The sequence below is a fragment of the Bison bison genome, unplaced genomic scaffold (assembly GCF_000754665.1).
Source record: "Bison bison bison isolate TAMUID 2011002044 unplaced genomic scaffold, Bison_UMD1.0 scf7180017864228, whole genome shotgun sequence".
Lineage (NCBI taxonomy): Eukaryota > Metazoa > Chordata > Mammalia > Artiodactyla > Bovidae > Bison > Bison bison.
In genome coordinates this window covers 5950256-5963201 of record NW_011494800.1, presented here as the reverse complement: position 1 = coordinate 5963201, position 12946 = coordinate 5950256, and the positions used below count along the sequence as shown (strand labels likewise).

The 12946-nt window shown below is 46.7% G+C and overlaps 1 protein-coding gene across 1 annotated transcript in view; it reads left to right on the top strand.

The window, feature by feature from the left end:
• HPSE (heparanase) overlaps nt 1-12946 on the top strand; it is a 54510-nt gene that overhangs the window by 5414 nt on the left and 36150 nt on the right. The window contains exon 3 of the mRNA XM_010845981.1: nt 2-197. Coding sequence (XP_010844283.1) covers nt 2-197 — 196 coding nt within the window. The remainder of the gene's footprint in view (nt 1; nt 198-12946) is intronic.

Here is a 12946-nt window from a genome sequence, read left to right as displayed (position 1 = left end):
CTGCTGCTGCTGCTGCCGCTCCTGGGGCCGCTGGGTCCCTGCTCCCCGGGCACCCCAGCCGCAGCCGCGCCGGCCGACGACGCCGCAGAGCTCGAGTTCTTCACCGAGCGGCCGCTGCACCTGGTGAGTCCCGCGTTCCTGTCCTTCACCATCGACGCCAACCTGGCCACGGACCCGCGCTTCTTCACCTTCCTGGGGTAAGTGCCGGCCTGCGGGTCCCTGGCCTCCTCGCTCCTGATCTCCTGACGTCCACGGCCGGCCCGCCGGCCACTCCTCCTCTCTTTACTCCCGGACCTTCTCACCTTCTGTCTCTCCTTTCTCTCTCTCTGTCTCTCCCCAGCCACCCCCGCTGCTGGGTCCCCCGAACCGCCCTTTTCCGCCTTCATTCATTCAGCAAGTGGTGCCTGAGCACCAACTGACGGCTAGATATTAGGGGAGACATTGAGAAAAGAAACTTTACAACTGCCCCCAGAAACTTGCAGGCAGGAGGGTACCCACCAAGCGCACCTGGAGGGCTTTGAGCGCTTGAATTTGCTGCCCAGTGTAGGACAAGTAACTCTGTGCCAGGCTCCAGTCTCTTACACGCTGGTAGTGTTGTAGCCACGCGTTCTGAAAAAGAAACTCAGACGGACAATGCAGATAGTGGAGTGCAGTTTATTACACTGGTGGGCCCAAGGCAGAGTCTCCTCTTAGCCAAGGACCCTGACCAGTTTTTCTGAAAACCTTATATACCCTAAGTGTACATGTCCAAACCCACCTCCCCAAATTCCCTGAAACTAGTCTGAACAAAGGAAAAGAAAGATAAAATCAAAGTTAACCCGTCACTCATATGCCTTAAGCCTAGGTAGTTAACAGGGGACAATTATCAATAGGCCTATGGTCATACCCCAATAAGCATAATAGAATTTATGATTCTATTTGGTTGCACAGATAATTAGGGTATTCTTTTAGGCAACAGAGAGTCTAGGTAAGAGCCCTGGGCTCTTCCATCCAGGGGGCCTGGTTTTCCAGTTGGTATGTCTTTTCCATAGATACTGGGCATATAGCTCAAAGTCCACAGTCCAGCCCTAGATGGAGTCCCGCTTTCAAGATGGAGCCTGTTCTGTCTGTTTCCTCCTTCATTCCCTCCTCTTGATGCTCTTAACTCATAGTATGAGCATCATTCATAGGGCTATATTGCACCCTGACTCTCCGACCTCTAATTTGGGAGAACGACATCAACCTTTGGGTTACAAAGTTCATGATACATTGTAAAATAAGGGTCCACAAAGCAGAACTATCAAAGCAAATATAACCGTGGTAAATATAGTTTTCCACCAGTCACCCTTCACCCCAGATAGGACCGAAGTCCAAAAAGGAAGATTATCATCAGATGTAACTTTTACCTGACCTTTCATGTCATCTAGGGTGGCTCATATATAGCCAGATAAACTAGGAATATATAGACAACATTCAACTTTAATTAGAGCACAGGTCCCTCTTTGTACTGAAACTATGGTTAATCTCAAGATGATACCAGCAAATCCTTGTACCAGCAGTTGATCGTAGAGCTTCACCTCTTTTTCTTCTTTAAGATGATCTTGGTTTCACGGGGATCATCGGGGTCCTTTTGTGTAGTCCGCTCGGCGTCCTCCGAGTCTCGTGGTATGCTCTCTTCACCCTCATGTGGAGGATCCAGGGAGTGACACCTGCAACTTTAACTGCAGTAGGGCTGCTAAGAACAACAGTATATGGACCCTTCCAATGTCGGGCCAAGGAGTGGTGTTTCCAGTCCTTGACCACACCTGATCCCCAGGCACAAGTTCATGAATCCGTGCCCCAAGGGGGAATGGCACCCTTTCTTATACAAAATTCGTTACCTGATTTATTACCTTACTCAGTTGTTCCATCTGCTGTGAAATCTCATCTCCCCTTACATGAGGCAAATTTTTTATTATTTTTATTTTACCTGTTTTATTATGGGAGGGGGCCTCCCATACACAGTTTTGTATGGAGAAGAGCCATGGGACTGTGGGGTCATCCTGAGCCTGAGCAGAGCTATCAGAAACAAGTCCACCCAGGAACAGTCAGTCTCTAAGATCCACTTGGAGAGTGTCTCTTTAAGTGTCCGGTTGGTTCCTTCCACCATCTCAGAACTCTGGGGCCTATATGTTGTATGTAATTTCCACTTGATGTTTAAAGTTTTGCTTACTTGTTATACTAAATCAGCTACAAAAGCCAGGTCACTGTCTGAACCAATGCTGGTAGGAAGTCCAAATCTGGGAACTATTTCCCTAAGCAGGCACCGGGCTACTTCTGATGCTCTTTCAGTCCGGGTAGAAAAAGCTTCTACCCATCCCAAGAAGGTACATACTATGACCAGCAGGTAATGGTAGTGTCGGTGAGGTTTCATTTCAGTGAAGTCCACCTCCAGGTGTTCAAAGGGCAGCGTGCCTTTTACCTGAATCCCTGGAGGTTTCTGTCTGTGCTGAGAGGCAACATTAACCTGTGAGCAGGCAGTGTAGTTCTGAGATTTTGTCCTGGAGAGGGAAGAGAGGCAGGGAGCCAAGAAATATTTTCCAATCAGCTCTTCCAGTTTATCACAGCCTAGATGGGTTGCTTGGTGTGTTTGGCTTACCAGAGTGGGTGCCAGCTTCTCCAATACCAATAATTTGCCACTTGGCAATTCCCACCATCCCTTTTCAGTCTTGATGACCCCTTCTGCTTTGGCTAGTTGGTTTTGGGCTTCAGTGTATTTTGGAGAGTCTAGCGTTACCTGAGGTAGCTCTGCCAATATGAGAGCTTTAACAGGGGCTTCTCTTGTCACCCCCAAGCCCTCGGCTGCTTGTTTAGCGGTCTTATCTGTCAGTCTATTCCCTGAGCCCGGCGGGTATCCTCTTTTTGACGTCCTCAGCAGTGTATGACTGCCACCCTTTCTGGTTCCCAGGCAGCATCTAATAGGGTCTTAATTTCTTCCTTATTTTTAATATCTTTTTCACTAGCTGTCAAAGGCCTCTCTCCTTATACAGAGCCCTGTAGTGAGGCAAAAGCATACCTGGAGTCTGTGTAAATGTTTGTCTTCTTACCTTTTGACAGCTGGAGGGCCTGGATTAGAGCATATAGTTCGGCCTTTGAGCGGAGCTAGCCTCTACGATGGTTTCTTCCGTGACTACTGCATATCCCGACAGTCATTGTTCTTGTTTCACCAGGCTGGTGCCCTTGGTGTACAGGACACAGTCTGGGTCTGGGATTGGCTGGTCTCTCAAGTCAGGTCTGCTGGCATATTTCCTTGCAATCATGTGAGGGCCCACCTTCTCCCTCAAGAAAGAGAGTGGCCAGATTCAGGGCCTGACAAGGCTCAGTAGTAACATGGGGGTTCTCACATAACAGTCCCTGGTATTGAGTAATCCGGGATGTTGACAGCCATTTATGGGGGTCGCCTTGCAGGAGAGTGTTGACCTCATGCGGGACTTTTATGAACAAATCTTGACCCAAAGTCAGCTTGGTTGCCTCCCGGACCAGTAAGGCAAATGTAGCAACTGTCCATAAGCACCCCAGCCACCCAGTGGCAACATTGTCCAGCTGATTAGAGATAAGTCACAGGTCTGTCCTGTGTCCCCATAGTCTGGGACAATACTCCCATAGCCACCTTGTCCTTTTCAGTCACATAAAGAGTAAATGGCTTAGCGAGGTCTGGCAGGCCCAAGGTGGGTGCTGACTTAATTGTACCGGGTTTGAGTTCTATTACCAGTGGGACTTGTTTTGCAAATCTGGGGTGAGTTGTCTTCCACCCAGACCTCAGGGAATTGTTGAGTTAACTTTCTCTCTGGACTGTTTAGCCCGTTAGGTTTCCCTTCCCGGAGATCGTGCAACCTCCATTCATCTTGAGGGGTTACTGAGAGGAAGAGTAATAGGTGGTTGAGCCCACTTGAACTGTGGGTCTTTCGTGGGGGGAAAGGTCACTTGTGCCCCCAATTTAGACAGCAATTCTCTTCCTAACAAAGGCACTGAGCATTCAGGGATGTATAAAAATTCATGAGCCACTTGGTGTCCCCCATCTGACATTTTCAGGGTAGGCTAGAGACACAAAGGCTGCATTTATCACCATCTGAGACCCAGCAGCCTCTGGCTGGGTCTGTTGGCATATAAAGTCTATAAGGTGGCATAGTCTTTCGCAGAACTCAGAGGGTGATTCGCTTTCCTTTCCTTTGAATCACTTCGGAGGGTTTTGCGATACTCATAGTTTTTCAGGCCCCCCTCTTGAGACCTTGTAAAATAGTCACCCAATATCTCTCCAAGTGGTCCCTCCTTTTTTCTGTGTTACAGTCCCAATTGGGCCTCTCATCGAGAGTGGCTAATTCTGCCCACCGCTGCGGGTATGCAGTACCCTCAGGTGCCATTTCTCTTAACCATTTTTGGCCTCAGTTAGGATCCTGTGTCTTCCCTCAGTGCTGAAAAGGGAGACTAGTAGTTGGATTATGTCATCCTATGCAGGGAGGTGGGTTCGAAAAATAGTCTGCATTAGCCTAATTGCGGCTTGTGGCTCCCCCGAGTACGGTGGAGCATGTCTCTGCCAGTTTAATATATCTGCAGAGGAAAATGGCTGGTAATACTAGGTTACAGGGGGCTGATGGTAGTGCCTCTTTCGTCCTGAACTGGAGGCTGTTGTAGCTCTCTGAGGGGCATCTGTAGTGGGGTTCTTTCCCCCTGTTCCTTGGCAGAGCACAGCCTCTGTCTAATTGCTGTGTTTTCTTCCCCCTTCCCATCAGTACTCACCGGGAGAGGTGGATACAATCTAGGAGGTCTAGCTGAGGTGGAATTCTGGGGGCATTGACCAGAGGTCTCCATTGCTGGGATTGGAGCCTGCCAAAACAGCGGCTCTATGAACTCCGGGAGAGCGGGTGCAAGAGCAGTGGCTGCTGCAGGAACTTCAGCTGGCCCTGGATTGGGGAGTGAGGCAGCCTCCGGTCCTTGTGGAGTGCTGGGAGGCAGGCCCATCATTATCCAGTATGGGGGAGGGGTCAGGTCATCCATGTTCAAATCCTGTAGAATTTCCTTTTTTATCATCAGTGAATTTTTGTGCCATTAATATTTTTCCCTTTCCCTTCTGGATACAGAACCTTGTCCAAGTAGAAAGGTCTTGAGCTAACCCTAGCCATGAGTCAATATATGGATATTGATCTGGGTGTCCTGGCTCTCCTGTGACTACTGTATAGACTGCATCCACTATTTTTAAGTTCATGGTGTCCTCCGGCGGCCATCCTACTCCCATAGGGGCCATTCGACCTCACAGAGTATGTGGAGGTGGTTAGGCTTCATCTTCACCCCATAGTCTCTTCCAAAACCCTTCTTTAAAATTTTAATCATGCACTCCAATACGGTTGCCTTAGGTTCACTTCCTCCCATCTTGCTTATCTTCTAGGACCTTCTTCTACTTTTCCTTTTTGTTCTGTCTACGAAGTTCTCAGTACCCTATGTACTTCTGATATTTCCACTCAATGACACTTAAATTTCCATTCTGCCTCCTTCTTAATTGGGGTGAGAAGAGCCTTACCTGCCAGATCCCAGAGGGAGAAGGGGGATTGGTGTGTCTTCACCTGCAGGTCAGCACAGCCAAACCAGAACACCATGTGGTCCAAGACTGTTTCTCCCTTAACTTTTAAAGTCCATTCTGTCTTGGTGGGCTTGATCAGGTGCGGATGAAAATACAGATGGGTTAAATATCCCATGTCTCAGGCCGTCTCTGGAAAAGCCAATTCGTACTCCCTTATATATCCCCCTCCTTCTAGCCTGACAATTCTGAGGGGGTCAAGAATTTCATAGCAGATGGGACACCTCCTTGGGGAGGGCAGAATACGAGCACACAAAAACCAAGTTTCTTCTCCTAAAAATCCCCTGGCAATTGCTTGGTAATAATTTTCCCCAAGATGGTGTGGACACCACCTCCTAAATGACCTTCACAAATTTCCTTTCTAAGCCCTAACACGCTCGTCAACCTGTGTACCAAGCAATCGCTGCCACCTGCCTATTCCAGGCCCCTGTGGGTCCATGCCGCTTCTAATCCCTCCTGGGGAGGGGCGGTGATCAGGCCCCCTCTTCCACCCTGCCAGGTGGGTTCCTCCTCACCTGAGCGCTCAGTTCTCCTGCTGCTGTCCACTACCTGCTAACATGAAAGGTCCGGGCATTGAGAAGCAGAATCCTTCCAGAAGGGCGAGGCGCCTTCCCCCCTCTAGAAAATTCGAGCTGCAAGGCCGAGGAGTAGTCCCAAATGGGACTTGTCTCCTCAAAGTGAGGAGTTTCCTAGCCCATGCAGCAAATGTTGTAGCCACGCGTTCTGGGAAACAAACTCACTCAGAAGGACAATGCAGAGAGTGGAGTGCAGTTTATTACACCGGCGGGCCCCAGGTGGAGTCTCCTCTTAACCAAGGACCCTGACCAGTTTTTCTGAAAACCTTATATACCCTAAGTGTACATGCCAAACCCACCTCCCCAAATTCCCTGAAACTAGTCTGAACAAAGAAAAAGAAAGATAAAATCAAAGTTAACCCGTCATTCATATGCCTTAAGCCTAGGAAGTTAACAGGGGGCAATTAGGCCTGTGGTCATACCCCAATAAGCATAATAGAATTTATGATTCTATTCGGTTACACAGATAATTAGAGTATTCTTTTAGGCAATGTAGAGTCTAGATACGAGCCCCGGGGCTCTTCTATCCAAGGGGCCTGGTTTTCCAGTTGGTATGTCGCTTCCATAGATACTGGGCACATGGCTCAAAGTCCACAGTCCGGCCCAAGATGAAGTCCTGCTTTCAAGATGGAGCCTGTTCTGTCTGTTTCCTGCTTTAGTAGGATGGTTAAAGAAAGAAGGAGGAGATGGAAAAGGTCATCAAGGAGAAAAAGCTTACTTATTATCCTATAATAAAACTTTTATTTTTTTAATGTTTATTTATTTGGCTGCATAAGCACACAGGATTTTTAGTTGCTGCGTGTGGGGGTCCAGCTCCCAGACCAAGGATGGAACACCAGCCCCTTACATTGTGAGTGAGTCTACCCCTTCCATTGTCTCAGCCACTGGATCATCAGGAAAGTCCCAATAAAACTTTTAAAGGGTAGTTTTAGGTTCACAGCAAAATCGTGCCCTAGGTAAAGAAATTTCCCGTAATACAGTCATTTAAAATTTTTTAATGTTACATCAGTGATACCTGGGAGATTATTATAGTGACGTACAGAGCCTTAACAAAAAGCTCTCTCTCCGAGATAAGGCTGCAAAATGTGGCATTGCTTTATCAGCTGGAACTTTTTTCTCCTTTGAGGAAGACTGAGCCTGGTGTAGGCAGGTTCCCTGACCCCTGCCGGTGAGTGTAGGCTGATCCTGAGATAGGGCACTGCCAGACCCAGGTCATCTAGGCCATTCATCTGGGTCATGTGAGCCTCCAGAAAATGCCACACCTTTCCCCCAACTCAAAACAACTGGGTGTCCTGCCATTACCAAACACCTACAGTCTGGCCTTCTGTTGTCATTGCTAATTCTAGTTATTTACTATGCAAATAGGGCTCAGAGGTAAGGAATCTGCCTGCAGTGCAGGAGACCTGGTTGATCCCTAGGTCAGCAAGATCCCTAGGGAAGGGAATAGCTACCCACTCCAGTATTCTTGCCTGGGTAATTCCATGGACAGAGGAGCCCGGAAGGCTACAGTCTATGGGGTCGCACAGAGTCAGACACGACTGAGTGACTAAGCAGCAGCAGCAGCAGCACTGTGCCAATAAAAGCACATAGCCTAATGGTCGCACGACTGACACTGAGAGGAGCCTTGATTCCCAACTCTGTCAAAAATGGGTGGCTTGGTTTTTACAGGTTGCTTGGCAACTTCAACTTTAGAGTGGAACTTCTAAAACCTTCTTGTAGGGTTGTGATGAGCATTTGATGAGATAATAAATAAGTACTTAGCATAATGTTTGACAGTGCTCAAATTTTAATTGCTTCTTTTGTTTGTTTTTTGTTTAATTGCTTTTTTGTTAATTGCTTCCTAGAAATTGATGAATATTTGCTAACCATTCATCAGTTCTCTGTGGATTTCTTTCGATGGTCATTAACCTCTATCAAGAATGTCCTGGTGGGAAGGAGTTCCCACTTTGAGCCCTTCCCCTTACTCATAGTGAGCTGATACTGGGCAGCCCCCAGTGCTGGTTGAGAGAAAGATTACTCTGGAGAAACACTGGGCTACAGGGCTCCATATGTGAGGACCCCAGGCCTAGAAGGGATGTGAGGAGTGGGGATGGGAGGATGTGATAGGGGAAGAGAGAATGGGAGGTGCCTTACTGCAAACAGAAAGACTAATAACCATTTACTGAAATGTGAGAACTTAAGTCCTTTTCTGCTATTGTGGCCAGCATATACCCTACCCCTCCCCTCCCCAAAGAAGAGCATTTGAGGATCCCTTCCTGGGGAAACAAGTCCAAAAAACCCCTGAAGTATGACTTTTGGGGTTCGGGTCTGATCACCCTGCAATCAAGCTAACCAACTCACAAGCAATACCCCCCCCACACGCCCTCGCCCCAGTCCCAGTCCCAAACACAACTTCCATCCTGTGATTTAGTGAATGGGATACCCTCTCCTCTTCTTAAATGCATCTCTTAATTTCTCATAGCACTCTTTCTTTCCCCACTGGTTTCCACCTTTTTGTTAAAGGCTGGAGGATAATGAAAACCAAAACAGTATAGAGTGCAATTAATAAAACTGTTTGCTTACAAAACACAGAGTATTGTTGTTCCCAAGGGCTCCAGGGCTGGCTCCCGTATGAGCTCCTACTCATCTTCCATGTCTACTCCCAGAGGCATCTGCAGGAATATCCATGCAATTCTCATCTGAGACCTTAAAGACCCCAGCTCAGGAGACATAAGCTCTTTCCCCTTCTCACCTAGGACAGAGCTTCTGAGTCAGAGCTTCTGGCAGGTCCATCTCCCCAGGAGGGTTGGCGCAGTGCCCAAAGTGAACTTGTCATCTCAAAAAACAAAATATTTAGCTTCCATCTCAGAAAACAACCCAGGGCTTATCTGTCACAGGAGCAGAGAGTCACGTGGGCATTTTTGTATTTCATTTCCTCAAAAGTTAACTGCTTGGATGAAGAGCTGAGCAGATAAAAGCTGAAATACTAAGAAGGACAGTATTATAAAAATAGCTGACACTCACTGCGCCGTCATCACAGGCCAGTCCCCGTTCTAAGCATCTCCTGGGTATTAGTTCATTTAGTCCTTGCTACAAAACTCTAAGGTCAGGACTATTATTATCCTCATTTTTAAAATGAAGAGGTTGAATCTTAGGGATATTCAACAGCTTGCCCATGGTCAGCCAGCTATGAGATGAAGGAGCAGAATTTGAAACCAGATGCTAATTGCACAGACATGAGGACACAAAAAGAAAGTAAAGCACTTTATATTTTTTTAAAGGCAGCAGAGGAAGGATGGGAGAAAAAGATCATCTGGAAACAAACTGAGATAACTGATGGAAGGAATTGAGAATAGGAAACTCAAGGCCCATACCTCGATGGTACTTCAAAAAAGACCTCAGCAAATTCAGTCAGATGATTCTGGTTCCAGTTTCCCATAATGGCAAACAGATGTGTTTTGGGGTTTGTTTGTTTGTTTGTTTCCCACATTTGCAATTAGAGAACATGGAGTACATAGAACTTCAATGACAGTGAAAGAACAATCTAGAATCAGAAAGGAGCATCTTTTCAGTGTGTCCTCTTCCCGGAGGAAACTCATCAACAACCCAGGCAAAAACTTCCTAAGCCCGAAGATCTGGTTCTCAAAGACGGGAGGACAGAGACCAGCACAACTCAATGGAAATAGAATGTGGGCCTCATGTGCAAGCCTCGTAATATAATTTAAAGTTCTCTAGTTCAGTTGAGTTCAGTTCAGTTGCTCAGTCGTGTCTGACTCTGCAACCCCATGAATTGCAGCACACCAGGCCTCCCTGTTTATTACCAACTCCCGGAGTTCACCCAAACTTATGTCCATCAAGTCGGTGATGCCATCCAGCCATTTCATCCTCTGTTGTCCCCTTCTCCTCCTGCCCTCAATCCCTCCCAGCATCAGGGTCTTCTCCAATGAATCAAATCTTCACATGAGGTGGCCAAAGTATTGGAATTTCTTCTAGTAGCCATACTTAAAAAAGGTAAAAAGAAACAGGAAGAACTTATTTTAATATTGTATTTTGCTTAATACAAAAGTATCCAAATTATTATCATTCAACATACAATCAATACAAAATATTAATGAGATATTTTACACTGATTTTTGAACCAAGTCTTCAAAGAAATCTGGTGTATATTTTATATTCACAGCATGTCTCAGTTCAGACTAGCAACATTTCAAGGGTTACCGCATGTGGTTACCATCTTGGCAATGCAGCCACATTTCAATCAAGACACATATTAAGCACAGTTCACTAATTCAAGATAAAAATTAAAGTGCTGAGCCAGTGGTAGAAATCAGGAATGCTACAGAGAAAAAAACAGTGGTGCAATACAGTGACTATGCAGTAAAAATGCAGCTGTGTTTGCTTTTCAAAAGGATTTGAACTTTGGTTCCAGTGGTTAAGACTCCAAGCTCCCAATGCAGGGGGCCAGGTTCCATCACTGATCAGGGAACTAGATCCCACATGCTTCATGGCATGACCAAAGAAATAAAACTGGTTTGCTTATTTTATTTCAGCAAAATACATCTCCTTTTGCCAATTTGACAAATACTTATTATTTGTAACTTTCAATAATCAGGCTCCTTTGTCTTCATTGACAAAGTTGCTTTTCATCTTGGGAAAAGCACTTATCAGCAATGCCAAATGCATGTTTGGACAACTGATGTTTGCTTCCCTCATGGCTCAGACAGTAAAGAATCCTCTGCAATGCAGGGGACTTGGGTTCCATCCCTGGATTGGGAAGATCTCCTGGAGAAGGGAATGGCAACCCACTCTATTATTCTTGCCTGGAGAATTCCATGGACAGAGGAGCCTGGCAGGTTCGAGTCCACTGAGTCGCCAAGAGTCGGACACGACTGAGCGACTAACACTTCTGTGTGCCTGCTGCTGAAAGAAAGAACCACAGCCAGCAAAACAACTGAGGGCAATCACAAGCCATAGGCTCATATGTTTTGACCCCTGAGACTCCCCTCTGGTTGAACAGTGCTCACTAAGCTCCCTTCCCTCCCAAACTATTCACCGTGCAGCCTGGAGCCCGTGCATGGTAACCCTGCTCCATCCTCCTTGGAGAAAATTCCTGCTTCTTCTTTCAGTTCAGTCACTCAGTTGCATCCAACTCCTTGTGACCCCATGAATTGCAGCACGCCAGGCCTCCTTGTCCATCACCATCTCCCGGAGTTCACTCAAACTCATGTCCATCGAGTCGGTGATGCCATCCAGCCATCTCATCCTCTGTCGTCCCCTTCTCCTCCTGCCCCCAACCCCTCCCAGCATCAGAGTGTTTTCCAATGAGTCAACTCTTTGCATGAGGTGCCAAAGTACTGGAGTTTCAGCTTTAGTATCATTCCTTCCAAAGTACACCCAGGGCTGATAGCCTTTACAATGGACTGGTTGGATCTCCTTGCAGTCCAAGGGACTCTCAAGAGTCTTCTCCAACACCACAGTTCAAAAGCATCAATTCTTCAGCACTCAGCTTTCTTCACAGTCCAACTCTTGCATCCATACATGACCACTGGAAAAACCATAGCCTTTACTAGATGGACCTTTGTTGGCAAAGTAATGTCTCTGCTTTTCAATGTTCTATCTAGGTTGGTCATATGAGCTCTTCTCTGAAGACCCAAGTGGAGACATAGATGCCACTTCTCCTCTGGAGTAGCCCTCCGGAGTAGAAGCTGTGCCTTGTCCAACACTGCAGCCCCTTCCCATTACTGGCTTATTAATACACATGACTATTCATGATTAGATAATATTTTCCATCTCCAGACTTTATGGCCACCTTATAGATTCCCAAGAGGGAAAATATAGCTAGACTAAGCTAGGTTTGGGTTTTAGCAAGAAGAAAAATGAGACAGGAGTTTGGGGGTGTTATCATAAGAATGACTCATGGAATAAACCAAGAGGCCTAAATCAGATATGGAAGGAATAGAAAAAGAAAGAGGCTGTTCAGTGGAGGTACTTAAAAAAATAGTTGTACTGGGATCCACAGACTCAAAAAAACCTAAGAGAGTGAGGAGTTTAGTCCAAGAATAGAAGTTTTAAGAGTTCAGATGTCAAAAGGTTCTTAGTGATGGGTCGCAAAGAGTCGGACATGACTGAGTGACGAACACACACATTTTAACCATGGGGCTTCCCTGGTGGCTCAGAAGTAAAGAATCCGCTTGCCAGTGCAGGAGACTCGGGTTTGATCCCTGGGTTGGGAAGATCCCCTGGAGAAGGAAATGGCAACCCACTCCAGTATTCTTTCCTGGGAAATCCCATGGACAGAAGAGCCTTTGGGGCTACAGTCCATAGAGTCGAAAAAGAGTCAGACACAACTTAGGGACTAAACAACACTTTTAACCATGTTTAACTACACAGTTCAGTGGCAGTAAGTATATTCACATGGTTGCGCCACTCTCCCCGTCATCCATCTCCTGAATTTTCCACCTTCCTACACTGAAACTCTGTCCCCATTAAACACTAACTCCCCATCTACCCGACCCCCTCGGCCCCTGGAATCTACCAATGTACTTTCTATGATTTTGACTATTCTAGGTACTTTGTCTAAGTGGATTCAAACAGTATTTGTCTGCACCTAATGTATCAGTTCAGTTCAGTTCAGTCACTCGGTCATATCCGACTCTTTGCAACCCCAAGAATTGCAGCACTCCTGGCGTCCCCATCCATCACCAACTCCCGGAGTTCACTCAGACTCTCGTCCATCGAGTCAGTGATGCCATTTAGCCATCTCATCCTCTGTCGTCCCTTTCTCCTCCTGCCCCCAATCCCT